General features: G+C 58.0%; 1 protein-coding gene across 3 annotated transcripts in view; it reads right to left on the bottom strand.

Annotated features, from left to right (window-relative positions):
* Positions 1-1,240: 1,240 nt before the first annotated feature.
* LOC116956752 (uncharacterized) overlaps positions 1,241-15,701 on the bottom strand; it is a 35,683-nt gene continuing 21,222 nt past the window's right edge. For all 3 annotated transcript variants that reach the window (XM_076054721.1, XM_076054722.1, XM_076054720.1), the window contains 4 exons: positions 15,599-15,660; positions 13,469-13,544; positions 10,643-12,815; positions 1,241-9,818 (listed from right to left, as the gene is read on the bottom strand). In XM_076054721.1, coding sequence (XP_075910836.1) covers positions 8,476-9,818; positions 10,643-12,815; positions 13,469-13,544; positions 15,599-15,660 — 3,654 coding nt within the window. In that variant the 3' untranslated portion in view covers positions 1,241-8,475. The remainder of the gene's footprint in view (positions 9,819-10,642; positions 12,816-13,468; positions 13,545-15,598; positions 15,661-15,701) is intronic.

The raw sequence follows: 15,701 nt of genomic DNA on the forward strand, positions 1-15,701 counted from the left end.
ACAGATGGAGATTAGTCCACACACGTGGTAGAAGGGGAGTGAGATGGAACAGATGGGGATTATTCCACACAAGTGGAAGAAGGGGAGTGAGATGGAACAGATGGAGATTAGTCCACCCACGTGGTAGAAGGGAGTGAGATGGAACAGATGGAGATTAGTCCACACACGTGGTAGAAGGGGAGTGAGCTGGAACAGATGGAGATTAGTCCACACACGTGGTAGAAGGGGAGTGAGATGGAACAGATGGAGATTAGTCCACACACGTGGTAGAAGGGGAGTGAGATGGAACAGATGGAGATTAGTCCACACACGTGGTAGAAGTGAGATGGAACAGATGGAGATTAGTCCACACACGTGGTAGAAGGGAGTGAGATAGAACAGATGGAGATTAGTCCACACACGGGGTAGAAGGGAGTGAGATGGAACAGATGGAGATTAGTCCACACACGGGGTAGAAGGGAGTGAGATGGAACAGATGGAGATTAGTCCACACACGTGGAAGAAGGGGAGTGAGATGGAACAGATGGAGATTAGTCCACACACGTGGTAGAAGGGAGTGAGATGAAACAGATGGAGATTAGTCCACACACGTGGTAGAAGGGGAGTGAGATGGAACAGATGGAGATTAGTCCACACACGTGGAAGAAGGGGAGTGAGATGGAACAGATGGAGATTAGTCCACACACGTGGTAGAAGGGAGTGAGATAGAACAGATGGAGATTAGTCCACACACGGGGTAGAAGGGAGTGAGATGGAACAGATGGAGATTAGTCCACACACGGGGTAGAAGGGAGTGAGATGGAACAGATGGAGATTAGTCCACACACGTGGAAGAAGGGGAGTGAGATGGAACAGATGGAGATTAGTCCACACACGTGGTAGAAGGGAGTGAGATGAAACAGATGGAGATTAGTCCACACACGTGGTAGAAGGGGAGTGAGATGGAACAGATGGAGATTAGTCCACACACGTGGAAGAAGGGGAGTGAGATGGAACAGATGGAGATTAGTCCACACACGTGGTAGAAGGGAGTGAGATGACACGTGGACCTTCTCGTGCTGTTCAGCACGGTCGGTGGGGGTGGGTGGATGGGGTGGGAGGGGTGGAGTGGGAGGGGTGGAGTGGGAGGGGTGGAGTGGATGGGATGGCGTGGGATGGGTGGATGGCGTGGGATGGGTGGAAGTTGTGGTAGGAGTGTGGGGGCATGTGGTGGGGTGGGCAGTCAGCGGGCAGGAAGGCATTGTCTGTCACGGCAAACTTGTTTTAATATCGCAGACGCGGTTATTACACGCGGCCACAGCCAACCATCTCGAGTGCCATGAAACGCAACGCGAACCTCGACCCCTCCAAACGCCGATCGCACAGCTCCGTTTTGCGGGCGCGCGCACACACACACACACACGCAAAAAAAATGACGCAAACCTCTTACGACAATTTCGCAATTCCACACAAGAGACACAAGACACGAAAAACACACGAAGATTCACACCCACCCACCCTGACGATGCCTCATGTTTTTGTCTATTAATGAAGCCTGCGTCTCTCTCTCTCTGCTTCTCACCATCATCATCATCATCGTGGTTCGGAGATGTTAACTACCTCGCCTGGTGTACAGGTGGTGGTGGTGGTGGAGTTCGATCCCGACCCTGACGATGCCTCATGTTGTCTATTATTGAAGCCTGCGTCTCTCTCTCTCTCTGCTTCTCACCATCATCATCACCATCATCACGGTGGTTCGGAGATGTTAACTACCTCGCCTGGTGCACAGGTGGTGGTGGTGGAGTTCGATCCCGACCCTGACGATGCCTCATGTTGTCTATTATTGAAGCCTGCGTCTCTCTCTCTCTCTGCTTCTCACCATCATCATCACCATCATCACGGTGGTTCGGAGATGTTAACTACCTCGCCTGGTGCACAGGTGGTGGTGGTGGAGTTCGATCCCGACCCTGACGATGCCTCATGTTGTCTATTATTGAAGCCTGCGTCTCTCTCTCTCTCTCTCGCTCGCCCCGTGGTTGCGTGGATCTCTCTCCGTGGCCTCTCTTCCACATTCATAAATCAACGTCGCACGTTCAGAGTCTTTGGCCGCTGCTGCTGCCGCTATAAATTTCTACGTGACGACGACGATGACAATTACCCACTGAAATCCGACCATCATTTGTGGCTGGCCGGGGTTGCTTCTGGACGAGAGAAAAAGAGAGACAAAAACAAAATCGAGCTACCTAGCTCAGGAAATGTGTGTGTGTGTGTGTAGGGGAGGGGGGCGGTTCTCTACCTGGTAAAATAAAACCCAATATGAGATCGCCTCGTGGTGCGCGAGGCTGTGATCACGCCCAAGACAGCTCACAATAAAAAAATAACGAGCAGAGCCTTTTGGTGGATGCGCAAATTTGTCCGGAGGTCGACAAAGGAGAGTTCGCACCGCTCGCATAAAAACTTTTTTTTTGGGGGGTGGGGGGAGGAGGTGGTGGAATCGCTATCTCCGGGAGAGCCCACGTCTCCTATAGAGGAGGAGGGGGGTGGGAGGGGCACTTTTGGCCTACTCTTCCAAAACCACACGCGTGTCGGACGGATGTGGTGGGCTGTAACAGCACTTTAACCCGGGGGGCCCCCCACTCTCTGGCCTCCTGGTTAGGCGCGGAGAAGCGGTCGATGGGCGGAGGTGGCGGCGGCCGGAGTTTAAGAAACTTACCCTCCGGTTCTCTTGGGTAAAAGGTCACGTGGAAATAAAACAAATTGTACAATGGAACACGACGCTTCGATCGCAACGCATGTGCTAACCTTCATCGGGTAAGTAAAAAAAAAAAATGAACGAGAAGGCAAACCCAGCAACAACGCAACGCAAGAGACTCTTTGCGTTGTTTTGCATTACATTTCGAAGTTGACGAGGTTGAGTTTTCTCATTCATTCTTACCTGATGACGGTCGTATTCTATTACTCTAGTTATTTTCTTATTTTTTTCTCTCTACGTCACCTGCAAAGCCAAAGAACCAAAGGGTAATTGCTGCAGTCACGAAAGCCTCGCATCAAGTTTTTAAGAAACTTGCCCCGCGCCTTCAGCGGCCACGGCGGGGGGGCCGAGATGGAACGGGCGACGCTCACCACTGCAGCGACACTGCCGTAGATTCCCATCACCATGACCACCACCACTACGACTACCACGACTACCACCACCATTACCAAGACCACCACAACCGCCATCGCGACTACCACCACCATGACCACCACAATGACCACCATCACCATGACCACCACCACAATGACCACCATCACCATGACCACAACGACAATGACCACCACCACCACGACTACCACCACCATCACCATGACCACCACCACCACCATCACCACGACCACCATCACTATGACCACCACCACCGCCACCACGGACCTCGTGCGAGACCACGGCCGCAGTTTTGCGGCCACGCCCCCCGGGGGCCATCCGTGTGACATCACCGCCGCGTCACACCGACCACGCCCCCCCACCCCCCCACCACCAACTCCGCCACGCGGTTCCTGGCCTTGCCGCCACGTGCCAGTTCGGCGCTTTGTCCGACGTTTCGCTCCACGTGGCGGAAGCTTCTTCGGAGAAACGACACCGTCCGTACCCTGTGGTGAACTTTTACGGCGCCCAAGCCAGGACTACTGAAAGCCTGAGTTCGAGCCCCGGGGTCTGGCTCTCTCTCGGATCCCACAGGGTTCACGATGGCCGTGTCGGTGACACTGAGAGGCTGGGTTCGAGCCCTGGGTCTGGGTGTCTCTCTCTCAGTGGGTTCACGATGACCGTGTCGGAGACACCGAGAGGCTGGGTTCGAGCCCTGGGTCTGGGTGTCTCTCTCTCAGTGGGTTCACGATGGCTGTGTCAGAGACACTGAGAGGCTGGGTTCAAGCCCTGGGTCTGGGTGTCTCTCAGTGGGTTCACGATGGCCGTGTCGGTGACACTGAGAGGCTGGGTTCGAGCCCTGGGTCTGGGTGTCTCTCTCTCAGTGGGTTCACGATGGCCGTGTCGGTGACACTGAGAGGCTGGGTTCGAGCCCTGGGTCTGGGTGTCTCTCTCTCAGTGGGTTCACGATGGCCGTGTCGGTGACACTGAGAGGCTGGGTTCGAGCCCTGGGTCTGGGTGTCTCTCTCTCAGTGGGTTCACGATGGCCGTGTCAGAGACACTGAGAGCCTGGGTTCGAGCCCTGGGTCTGGGTGTCTCTCTCGCAGTGGGCTCACGATGGCCGTGTCAGTGACACTGAGAGGCTGGGTTCGAGCCCTGGGTCTGGGTGTCTCTCTCTCAGTGGGTTCACGATGGCCGTGTCGGTGACACTGAGAGGCTGGGTTGGAGCCCTGGGTCTGGGTGTCTCTCTCTCAGTGGGTTCACGATGGCCGTGTCAGAGACACTGAGAGGCTGGGTTCGAGCCCTGGGTCTGGGTGTCTCTCTCTCAGTGGGTTCACGATGGCCGAGTCAGAGACACTGAGAGGCTGGGTTCGAGCCCTGGGTCTGGGTGTCTCTCTCAGTGGGTTCACGATGGCCGTGTCGGAGACACTGAGAGGCTGGGATCGAGCCCTGGGTCTGGGTGTCTCTCTCTCAGTGGGTTCACGATGGCCGTGTCAGAGACACTGAGAGGCTGGGATCGAGCCCTGGGTCTGGGTGTCTCTCTCTCAGTGGGTTCACGATGGCCGAGTCAGAGACACCAAGAGGCTGGGTTCGAGCCCTGGGTCTGGGTGTCTCTCTCTCAGTGGGTTCACGATGGCCGTGTCGGTGACACTGAGAGGCTGGGTTGGAGCCCTGGGTCTGGGTGTCTCTCTCTCAGTGGGTTCACGATGGCCGTGTCAGAGACACTGAGAGGCTGGGTTCGAGCCCTGGGTCTGGGTGTCTCTCTCTCAGTGGGTTCACGATGGCCGAGTCAGAGACACTGAGAGGCTGGGTTCGAGCCCTGGGTCTGGGTGTCTCTCTCAGTGGGTTCACGATGGCCGTGTCGGAGACACTGAGAGGCTGGGTTCGAGCCCTGGGTCTGGGTGTCTCTCTCAGTGGGTTCACGATGGCCGTGTCCGATCCACTGAACCAGCACTGATTGGGTTCGAGCCCTGGGTCTGGGTGTCTCATTAGGTTCACGATGGTCGTGTCGGTGACACTGAGCCAGCGCTGCTGACAACCTGGGTTCGAGCCCTGGGTCTGGGTGTCTCTCTCAGTGGGTTCATGATGGCCATGTCGGAGACACTGAGAGGCTGGGTTCGAGCCCTGGGTCTGGGTGTCTCTCTCAGTGGGTTCACGATGGCCGTGTCGGTGACACTGAGCCAGCGCTGCTGACAACCTGGGTTCGAGCCCTGGGTCTGGGTGTTCCTCTCTCTCAGTGGGTTCACGATGGCCGTGAATCTCTGCAGAGCCAGCACTGCTGACTATCCGGGGCTCGTATTTGGGTTCCTGAAGAAGCGGCCGGGGCCAAGCGACGCACCACGTCAGACAACGCGTTTGCGGCGCTTAAACAACGGCAGCGTCCGCGGCGCGGCCAGAGGTCACGCAGGCGGCGAGGATCCACGCACGGCAGGCACGACCGCTAGAGACCGGCGCACGGCGAAAGTTCGAAGGCGGCGATGGCGGCGACGACGATGGGACCAGCAGTCAGGCTCGCGTGAGACCAAACGGAGCGGCGAGGGCGACGAGGGCGAAGCGACTCGCAACGGGACGATAAGGTGACGACGCACGACGGCACCAAAGGTGGGGGGGGCGGCACGCACCGCAGGCGAGCTCCGGAGTTTTAAAATTTCAAGATGCTCGCCCGTTCGTTCGTTCGCTTTGTAGACCGCCAACGACAATTTCTGACGTCGTTTGGGGATTTTTCAGTTTTTCTTTGGTTCTTTCGGTAAAGCCACGTAGGTGAAAAACAAATGAAATTCAATTAAATAAAACACAAATGAAAACAACTACATTTTGGGTCTCATTTCATTAAATTGTATTTATGTATTTTTAACCTACGCGACTTTACCGAAAGAAACTAAGAGAATGGATGATCCTTGCAGTCTACGCAAACTTCAAATCTAGGATTTGTATTTCTCCGCGAGACGTGGCTCCGGAGCGGATAGCGACGTCGTTCTGAGGGACGGTGTGTGCCTTCACGCCCCTCTCCCCCGTAGAGGAGCGTGTCTCTGCCCACGTGCCGACGGCCTTGCGGAATCGCGAATCCCGGCCGCCCGCCCGCCCGCTCGCACGCTGCGACGACGCGCTCTGATGCTGCGCCCCTTGACGGGAAAATTGGCAAAAGCCGCGCGCGGAAATGCAAGCCGAAGGTACACGCCGCCGGCTGCTCAAGCTGGAATCGCAGCTTCCGAGCGTTACGATTTGTTCAATGAACGGGGAAAAAGGTTAACAGTTAAACTTGGAATTCAAACCAAACGCTGATACTACTAATCAGACACTGCACACGAGACACTACTAACTAGACACTGCTAACTAGACACTGCACACGAGACACTTCTAACCACACTCTACTAACTAGACACTAACTACACAGTGCAAACAACACACTACTAACCAGATACTATGAAGCAAACACTACTACCAAACTGATGGTGATGATAGTGGTAGAGGTTGTGAGGAAAGTCATGGTGATGGAGGTGGTGGTGATGGTGGAGGTGGTGATGGTAATGGAGGTGGTGGGGATGGAGGTGGTGGTGATGATGGAGGTGGTGATGGAGGTGGTAGTGAATGGCTGTAAACTCAACAACGACAACCACAACAACCACAACAACAACAACCGTAATAACTTAACATGCAGCTCCACCTGCTGTCTCACGACGGGCCATGGTGGACACTATAAATATCAATGCACAGAAGTGACGAAAGATAAAGTGACGAGAAATAAAGTGGTGAGAGATAAAGTGGTGAGAGATAAAGTGGTGAGATATAAAGCAGTGAAAGATAAAGTGATGAGAGATAAAGTGGTCGATGACGAGATAACTTCTTGAAGCTTTAGAAGCATCTGCAGACATTGCGCGCTGTACGATATTCGTAGAGCCAATATCATCCGCGAAATTTGCTTTTCATGAGCATCTCCAGAATGTATCCCTCGCAAATAACGAGGGAAACACTGCACATGACTTCGCTGTGTGAGGGGTGGTGGTGTGAGTGGCGTGGTGAGTGATGGGGTGAGTGGTGTGGTGTGGGGAGTAGCGTGGTGAGCGATGGGCTGAGTGGTGATTGGTGTGAGATTGATGGTGAGTGGCGTGGTGAGTGATGGTCTGAGTGGTGAGTGATGGAGTGGTGTGGTATGGGGAGTGGCGAGTGATAGGGTGAGCGGTGTGGTGTGGGGAGTGGCGTGGTGAGCGATGGGCTGAGTGGTGAGTGATGGTGAGTGGCGTGGTGTGAGATTGATGGTGAGTGGCGTGGTGAGTGATGGTCTGAGTGGTGAGTGATGGAGTGAGTGGTGTGGTATAGGGAGTGGTGAGCGATGAGCTGAGTGGCGAGTGATGGGGTGAGTGGTGTGGTGTGGGGAGTAGCGTGGTCAGCGATGGCCTGAGTGGTGAGTGATGGCGAGTGGCGTGGTGAGTGATGGGGTGAGTGGTGTGGGATTGATGGTGAGTGGCGTGGTGAGTGATGGGGTGAGTGGTGAGTAATGGAGTGAGTGGTGAGTGATGGGGTGAGTGGTGCGCTATGGTGAGTGGCGTGGTGAGTGATGGGCTGAGTGGTGTGGTATGGTGAGTGGCTGCTGGAGCTGCTGCTAGTGCTACTACTCGTGCAGCTAGTGCTGCTGCTACTAGCAATGCTGCTACTTGCTGCTGCTGCTACTAGCAATGCTGCTACTGCTACTTGCTGCTAGTGCTGCTGCTGCTACTAGCAATGCTGCTATTGCTACTAGTGCTGCTACTAGCAATGCTACTACTGCTACTTGCTGCTACTGCTACTACTAGCAATGCTGCTACTGCTACTACTAGCAATGCTGCTACTGCTAGCAATGCTGCTACTGCTACTTGCTGCTAATGCCGCTACTAGCAATGCTGCTACTTGCTGCTGCTGCTGCTACTAGCAATGCTGCTACTGCTACTTGCTGCTGCTGCTGCTACTAGCAATGCTGCTACTGCTACTTGCTGCTACTGCTACTAGCAATACTGCTACTGCTACTAGTGCTGCTGCTACTAGCAATGCTGCTACTGCTACTTGCTGCTGCTGCTACTAGCAATGCTGCTACTGCTACTTGCTGCTGCTGCTACTAGCAATGCTGCTACTGCTACTTGCTACTGCTGCTACTAGCAATGCTGCTACTGCTACTTGCTGCTACTGCTGCTACTAGCAATGCTGCTACTTGCTGCTACTGCTACTAGCAATACTGCTACTTGCTGCTGCTAGCGCTACTGCTAGCAATGCTGCTACTGATGCGAGTGCTGTTGTCATTTGCTGATAGTGGTGCTGCTGCTACTGCTGCCCTTAGCCAGTCTCGGGAGAGGCTGGCTGGTCGGCTGGCGTGGACGGTGGCTGGTGACGTTGTGCATGAGTTACGTGCGAGTCGTGGTGAGGGTGGTGGCGGTGGTGGTGGCGCTAGTGTCGGCGCTGGCAGTGCAGCCGATACCACTGCCGGCATCAGCAGTGGTATCGGTAGTGCAGATGTTATCTCTGATGGTGTCCGTAGTGCAGATGTTATCTCTGATGGTATCGGCAGGGCAGATGTTATCTATGATGGTGTCGGTAGTGCAGATGATATCTCTGATTGTATCAGTAGTGCAGATGATATCTCTGATGGTGTCGGCAGTGCAGATGTTATCTCTGATGGTGCCGGTAGTGCGGATGTTATCTCTGATGGTGTCGGTAGTGCAGATGTTATCTCTGATGGTATCGGCAGGGCAGATGTTATCTCTGATGGTGTCGGCAGTGCAGATGTTATCTCTGATGGTGTCGGCAGTGAAGATGTTATCTCTGATGGTGTCGGCAGTGCAGATGTTATCTCTGATGGTGTCGGCAGTGAAGATGTTATCTCTGATGGTGTCGGTAGTGCGGATGTTATCTCTGATGGTGTCGGTAGTGCGGATGTTATCTCTGATGGTATCGGCAGGGCAGATGTTATCTCTGATGGTGTCGGTAGTGCAGATGTTATCTCTGATGGTATCGGCAGGGCAGATGTTATCTCTGATGGTGTCGGTAGTGCAGATGTTATCTCTGATGGTGTCGGTAGTGCAGATGTTATCTCTGATGGTGTCGGTAGCGCAGAAGTTATCTCTGATGGTGTCGGTAGTGCAGATGTTATCTCTGATGGTGTCGGTAGTGCAGATGTTATCTCTGATGGTGTCGGCAGCGGAGATGTTATCTCTGCTTTTACTGGCAGTGCCGGCGTTGGTAGCGTTGCGATAACGAGTGGTGGTGCCGGTAGTGCAGCTGGCATTGACAGCGCTGGCATTGCTGGTGCCGCTGTTGCCGGGGCGCTGGGTGCAACCGGTAGTCCAGCCGGCGTCACGAACAGTGCTGCTCGTGCTACTGCCGGTACCATCAGCGCTCGCATTGGCAGTACAGTTGCCGGTACCGGTGATGCCGGCGGCGGTGCTGCTATCGGTAGTCGTGCTGCCGGAATTTCCGTCGCCGGTGGTTGCGGCGGCGGTCGTGCCGGCGGTCGTGTCGGCGGTGATGGTTGTGCCGGTGGTGGTATTGGCAGTGCGGCTGGTGCTGGTTTCGTTGGCAGAGCCGGTTATGGTAGTGCAGCTGTAATCGGCGGTGGCCTCGGGACGGGATGCGGCTCTCTCCGCCCGGGTGCGTCGTCGGCAGGGGTCCATTTGGCAGCGCACCTCCAGCGAGTAGCGGCGCTGCAGGCGCACGGCCAGCTGGTGGTCGCACTCCTCCATGCTCAGAGCTGAGCACACGCGGCCACAAAGACAACAACAACAACAATGTCAAAGCAGCAACAGCGCAGAGCGTCACACGCAGGGCGTCAACGCAGCAACAGCGCAGAGCGTCACACGCACGGCGGTGTCAACGCAGCAACATCACAGAGCGTCACACGCACGGCACTACGAACTTGGCGACCCGAGTTCCATTCCGTCTCACAGCCAACACCGCCTTCATAGGTGCTGCCCGCTAACAGCACTTGCCCCAACAGTCTGTTACGGTTATACGTGGGATCTTTGTCTTTGAGTGTGCGTGCATGCGTGCGTGCGTGCATGCGTGCATGCGTGTGTGAGCACACGCGCGCGTGTGTGTGTTGTGCGTGCATGCATGCGTGCATGTCTTTGTTTTTTATTGTGCGTGCGGTGTGTGTGTGTGTGTCCATGTGGGCGTGCGTGCATGCGGTGTGTGTGTGTGTCCATGTGGGCGTGCGTGCATGCGGTGTGTGTGTGTGTCCATGTGGGCGTGCGTGTGTGTGTGTGTCCATGTGGGCGTGCGTGCATGCGGTGTGTGTGTGTGTGTCCATGTGGGCGTGCGTGCGTGCGGTCTGTGTGTGTGTCCATGTGGGCGTGCGGTGTGTGTGTGTGTGTGTGTATCCATGTGGGCGTGCGGTGTGTGTGTGTGTCCATGTGGGCGTGCGTGCGTGCGGTCTGTGTGTGTGTCCATGTGGGCGTGCGGTGTGTGTGTGTGTATCCATGTGGGCGTGCGGTGTGTGTGTGTGTCCATGTGTGCGTGTGTGTGTGTGATGTGTGTGTGTGTCCATGTGGGCGTACGTGCGTGCGATGGGCGTACCGGCACAGGCTCCTTGCAGAGTCTCTCCTCCTCCTCCTCCATCGGCGAGCGTCGGCTTCATCTTCTTCCTCGTGGTGTAAATCTGTCGGCTCCACTTGCTCCCCCTCTTCCTCCTCCTCTTCTTCTTCATCCCGAGGGACCGCACTGGGCCCACCACGGGCCCCCCACTGGGACCCGCAGCCGCCCCTCCCCCCGCTCCTCCTCCTCCTCCTCCTCCTCCGTCAGAGCCACCCCCGTCCGGATCCCGCCCTGAGACAACTCCTCGCTCCGCAGCCACTCCCTCGCCCCTCCCGCCCTCCGCCTCCTCTCCTGCTGCCAGCGCCGCCGCCGGTGCCGCTGCAGCGGCCCGCGCCGACGATGCCGCCGGTGCTGCTGATATCATCGGTGCCGCCCGTACTGTTGTCGGTGCCGCCGGTTCTGCCGGTGCCGCCGATTCCGCCGGTGCCGCCGATACTACTTCTGCCGGCACTGCTGCTGTTGGTACTGCCGGTACTGCTGCCCGCAGTGCAGTCGCTGGTGCTGCCGGTGCTGCCGGCGCTGCTGATACTACTGCTGCCGGCGCTGCTGATACTACTGCTGCCCGCGCTGCTGATACTACTGCTGCCGGCGCTGCTGATACTACTGCTGCCCGCGCTGCTGATACTACTGCTGCCGGCGCTGCTGATACTACTGCTGCCCGCGCTGCTGATACTACTGCTGCCGGCGCTGCTGATACTACTGCTGCCCGCGCTGCTGATACTACTGCTGCCGGCGCTGCTGATACTACTGCTGCCCGCGCTGCTGATACTACTGCTGCCGGCGCTGCTGATACTACTGCTGCCCGCGCTGCTGATACTACTGCTGCCGGCGCTGCTGATACTACTGCTACCGGTACTGCTGATACTACTGCTGCCCGCGCTGCTGATACTACTGCTACCGGCGCTGCTGATACTACTGCTGCCCACGCTGCTGATACTACTGCTGCCCGTGCTGCTGATACTACTGCTGCCGGCGCTGCTGATACTACTGCTGCCCGTGCTGCTGATACTACTGCTGCCGGCGCTGCTGATACTACTGCTGCCGGCGCTGCTGATACTACTGCTGCCGGTACTGCTGATACTACTGCTGCCCGTGCTGCTGATACTACTGCTGCCGGCGCTGCTGATACTACTGCTACCGGTACTGCTGATACTACTGCTGCCGGTACTGCTGATACTACTGCTGCCCGTGCTGCTGATACTACTGCTGCCGGCGCTGCTGATACTACTGCTACCGGTACTGCTGATACTACTGCTGCCGGCGCTGCTGATACTACTGCTGCCCGCGCTGCTGATACTACTGCTGCCCGTGCTGCTGATACTACTGCTGCCGGCGCTGCTGATACTACTGCTGCCGGCGCTGCTGATACTACTGCTGCCGGTACTGCTGATACTACTGCTGCCCGTGCTGCTGATACTACTGCTGCCGGCGCTGCTGATACTACTGCTGCCGGCGCTGCTGATACTACTGCTACCGGTACTGCTGATACTACTGCTGCCCGCGCTGCTGATACTACTGCTGCCCGTGCTGCTGATACTACTGCTGCCGGCGCTGCTGATACTACTGCTGCCGGTACTGCTGATACTACTGCTGCCCGTGCTGCTGATACTACTGCTGCCGGCGCTGCTGATACTACTGCTACCGGTACTGCTGATACTACTGCTGCCCGTGCTGCTGATACTACTGCTGCCCGCGCTGCTGATACTACTGCTGCCGGCGCTGCTGATACTACTGCTGCCGGCGCTGCTGATACAACTGCTGTCCGCGCTGCTGCCGCTGATACTGATGAGAAAGCTGGACCTGCTGCCGCTGCTGCAGCTGCTGCCGCTGCTGCTGCTGGTGCTGCCGATCCCGCTGTAGCGCCGTCGCCTGCGTCGCCACGACGACCCTCCTTCGGCGGCGCCGTAGCCGTCGGCCAGTTCCCCGACGATGTCTCGGCGAGCTCCAAAAGGTTCCAGACCCGGCTGATGACCACGTGGGGCACCTGCGATGGCCTCGGTTGGATGGCGGCAGAGGCGGCGGAGGCGGCGTGGGTTCCGCGGGTCGGCGACGGCTCGTTCCGCCGCGGGGTTTGGCCGGCTGCCGTGGTGGCAGGGGCGTTGCTGGTGGTGGTGGTGGTGGCGGCGGTGGTGGCGGCCGGCTCTCTCCATGCGGCCTGGAGGATTAAGCGACAACGGGGGGGGGGGGGGGGGGGACAAACGGTGAGGACGCGTAAGGGAGCGGCGCCGCAATTTCCGCCGACGAGTTCTCGGTGGTTTGGCCTACTCTTCCAGGCTGTCCCAGACGTCTGGGGCCAGCCTGGAAGGGAGCACACGCCAAGTGCCGGTCGGACTCGTCTCTCGTCTCACCTCACATCTGATGGCCTCGCGCGTGCCGTGTCGGTCACGGGGCGGCTTGACCGTACTTTACCACGCTGGTCAGTGCGGTGGGGGTGGGGGGTTGGGTGAGGGTGGAGGAGGGGGAGAATCGACGCCGGGGGTAGCGTCGAAGCGGGAGGCAAACGCACGAAGAGGTGGCGGCGGGTAAGCGGGGGGGGGGGGGGGGGGGGGGGGTGAGAGGGAGGGGTGAGCGGGGGGGTCAGCAGGGTGAGCGGGTGAGTGGGTGGGCGAGCGGGCGGGCGGGTGAACGGGTGGGCGAGTGAGTGGGTGAGCGGGTGAGCGAGCGGGCGGGTGGGTGAGCGGGTGGGCGAGCGGGTGGGTGAGCGGGTGGGTGAGCGGGTGAACGGGCGGGCGAGAAAGTCAGCGAGCGAATGAACGAGTGAATGAGCGCGTGACGGAATGAATTAACGAGCGACTGAGTGAGTGTTACCTTTCTCTGCCTGGACACATGCTTCCGCTGCAGTTCACCGAAGTCGCTTTGTCTGTTCCCAACTTCGGACAGAGGCCTGCGGTGAGAGACGGATGGACGCAGGCTCACACGGACGGACGCAAAAGACAAAGGTCCCACCCCGCCACCGTGTAGCCTTAACAGACTGTAGGGGCAAGTGCTGTTAGCGAGCACCTACGAAGGCCGGCACTGTGGCACAAGAGGAGGTGGGGGGCCGGCAACCACGCCCGGCCGCCTTTGTCTCCCCAGTGGCGATGTTGACTAAACGCCGCTACACCAGCTACTCGTTTGAGTCGACCTAGGGGAGGCCCAGGACCGGTACAGATAATCGTCACCGGTGGCAGCCCTGAGCGGTGGGTGAGCATCGGTGAGCGTGGGTCAGTGTGGGTGTGTGAGTGTGGAACAGTGTGGGTGGGTGAGTGTGGAACAGTGTGGGTGGGTGTGGGTGGGTGAGTGTGGATAGGTGAGCATGGGTGAGTGTGGGTGGGTGAGCGTGGATCAGTGTGGGTGGGTGAGTGTGGATCAGTGTGGGTGGGTGTGGGTGGGTGAGTGTGGGTAGGTGAGCGTGGGTGAGTGTGGATCAGTGTGGGTGGGTGAGTGTGGATCAGTGTGGGTGGGTGAGTGTGGGTCAGTGTGTGTGGGTGAGTGTGGGTGGGTGTGGGTGGATCAGTGTGGGTGGGTGTGGGTGGGTGGGTGAGTGTGGATCAGGGTGGGTGGGTCAGTGTGGGTGGGTGTGGGTGGGTGAGTGTGGGTAGGTGAGCGTGGGTGAGTGTGGATCAGTGTGGGTGGGTGAGCGTGGGTCAGTGTGGGTGGGTGAGTGTGGGTGAGTGTGGGTGGGTGTGGGTGGATCAGTGTGGGTGGGTGTGGGTGGGTGGGTGAGTGTGGATCAGTGTGGGTGGGTCAGTGTGGGTGGGTGTGGGTGGGTGAGTGTGGGTAGGTGAGTGTGGGTGAGTGTGGATCAGTGTGGGTGGGTGAGCGTGGGTCAGTGTGGGTGGGTGTGGGTGGGTGAGTGTGGGTGAGTGTGGGTGGGTGATCATGGATCAGTGTGGGTGGGTGGATCAGTGTGGGTGGGTGAGTGTGGGTCAGTGTGGGTGGGTGAGTGTGGGTGGGTGAGTTTGGGTGAGTGTGGGTGGGTGTGGGTGGGTGAGTGTGGATCAGTGTGGGTGGGTGAGCGTGGATCAGTGTGGGTGGGTGAGTGTGGGTGGGTGGGTGTGGGTGGGTGAGTGTGGTTAGGTAAGCCTGGATCAGTGTGGGTGGGTGAGCGTGGATCAGTGTGGGTGGGTGTGGGTGGGTGTGGGTGGGTGAGCGTGGATCAGTGTGGGTGGGTGAGCGTGGGTGAGTGTGGGTGGGTGAGCGTGGGTGAGTGTGGGTGGGTGAGCGAGGGTGAATGTGGGTGGGTGAGTGTGGGTGAGTGTGGGTGTGGATGGGTGAGCGTGGGTGAGTGTGGGTGGGTGAGTGTGGGTGGGTGAGTGTGGGTGGGTGAGTGTGGGTGAGTGTGGGTGGGTGAGTGTGGGTGGGTGAGTGTGGGTGGGTGAGCGTGGGTGAGTGTGGGTGGGTGAGCGTGGGTGGGTGTGGGTGGGTGAGTGAGCGTGGGTGAGTGTGGGTGGGTGAGTGTGGGTGAGTGTGGGTGAGTGTGGGTGGGTGAGTGTGGGTGAGTGTGGGTGGGTGAGCAAGGGTGAATGTGGGTGGGTGAGTGTGGGTGAGTGTGGGTGAGTGTGGGTGGGTGAGCCTGGGTGAGTGTGGGTGGGTGAGTGTGGATCAGTGTGGGTGGGTGAGTGTGGATCAGTGTGGGTGGGTGAGTGTGGGTGAGTGTGGGTGAGTGTGGGTGGGTGAGTGTGGGTGGGTGAGCGTGGGTGAGTGTGGGTGGGTGAGTGTGGGTGAGTGTGGGCGAGTGTGGGTGGGTGAGTGTGGGTGAGTGTGGGTGGGTGAGTGTGGGTGGGTGAGTGTGGGTGGGTGAGTGTGGGTGAGTGTGGGTGAGTGTGGGTGGGTGAGTGTGGGTGGGTGAGTGTGGGTGGGTGAGTGTGAGTGAGTGTGGGTGAGTGTGGGTGGGTGAGTGTGGGTGAGTGTGGGTGGGTGGGTGAGTGTGGGTGAGCGTTTATGAGCGCTGTGTACCGGGACACCGGGAGCCGTGTGTTGTAGAATCGCTCTCTCCTCAGCCTCTTGAAGGGCGACATCTGGACACACAGATGCACAGCAGCCAATGCATACTGAGCGA

The sequence above is a fragment of the Petromyzon marinus genome, chromosome 67 (assembly GCF_048934315.1).
Source record: "Petromyzon marinus isolate PM22_M1 ecotype Great Lakes invasive population chromosome 67, UKy_Petmar_22M1.pri1.0, whole genome shotgun sequence".
Lineage (NCBI taxonomy): Eukaryota > Metazoa > Chordata > Hyperoartia > Petromyzontiformes > Petromyzontidae > Petromyzon > Petromyzon marinus.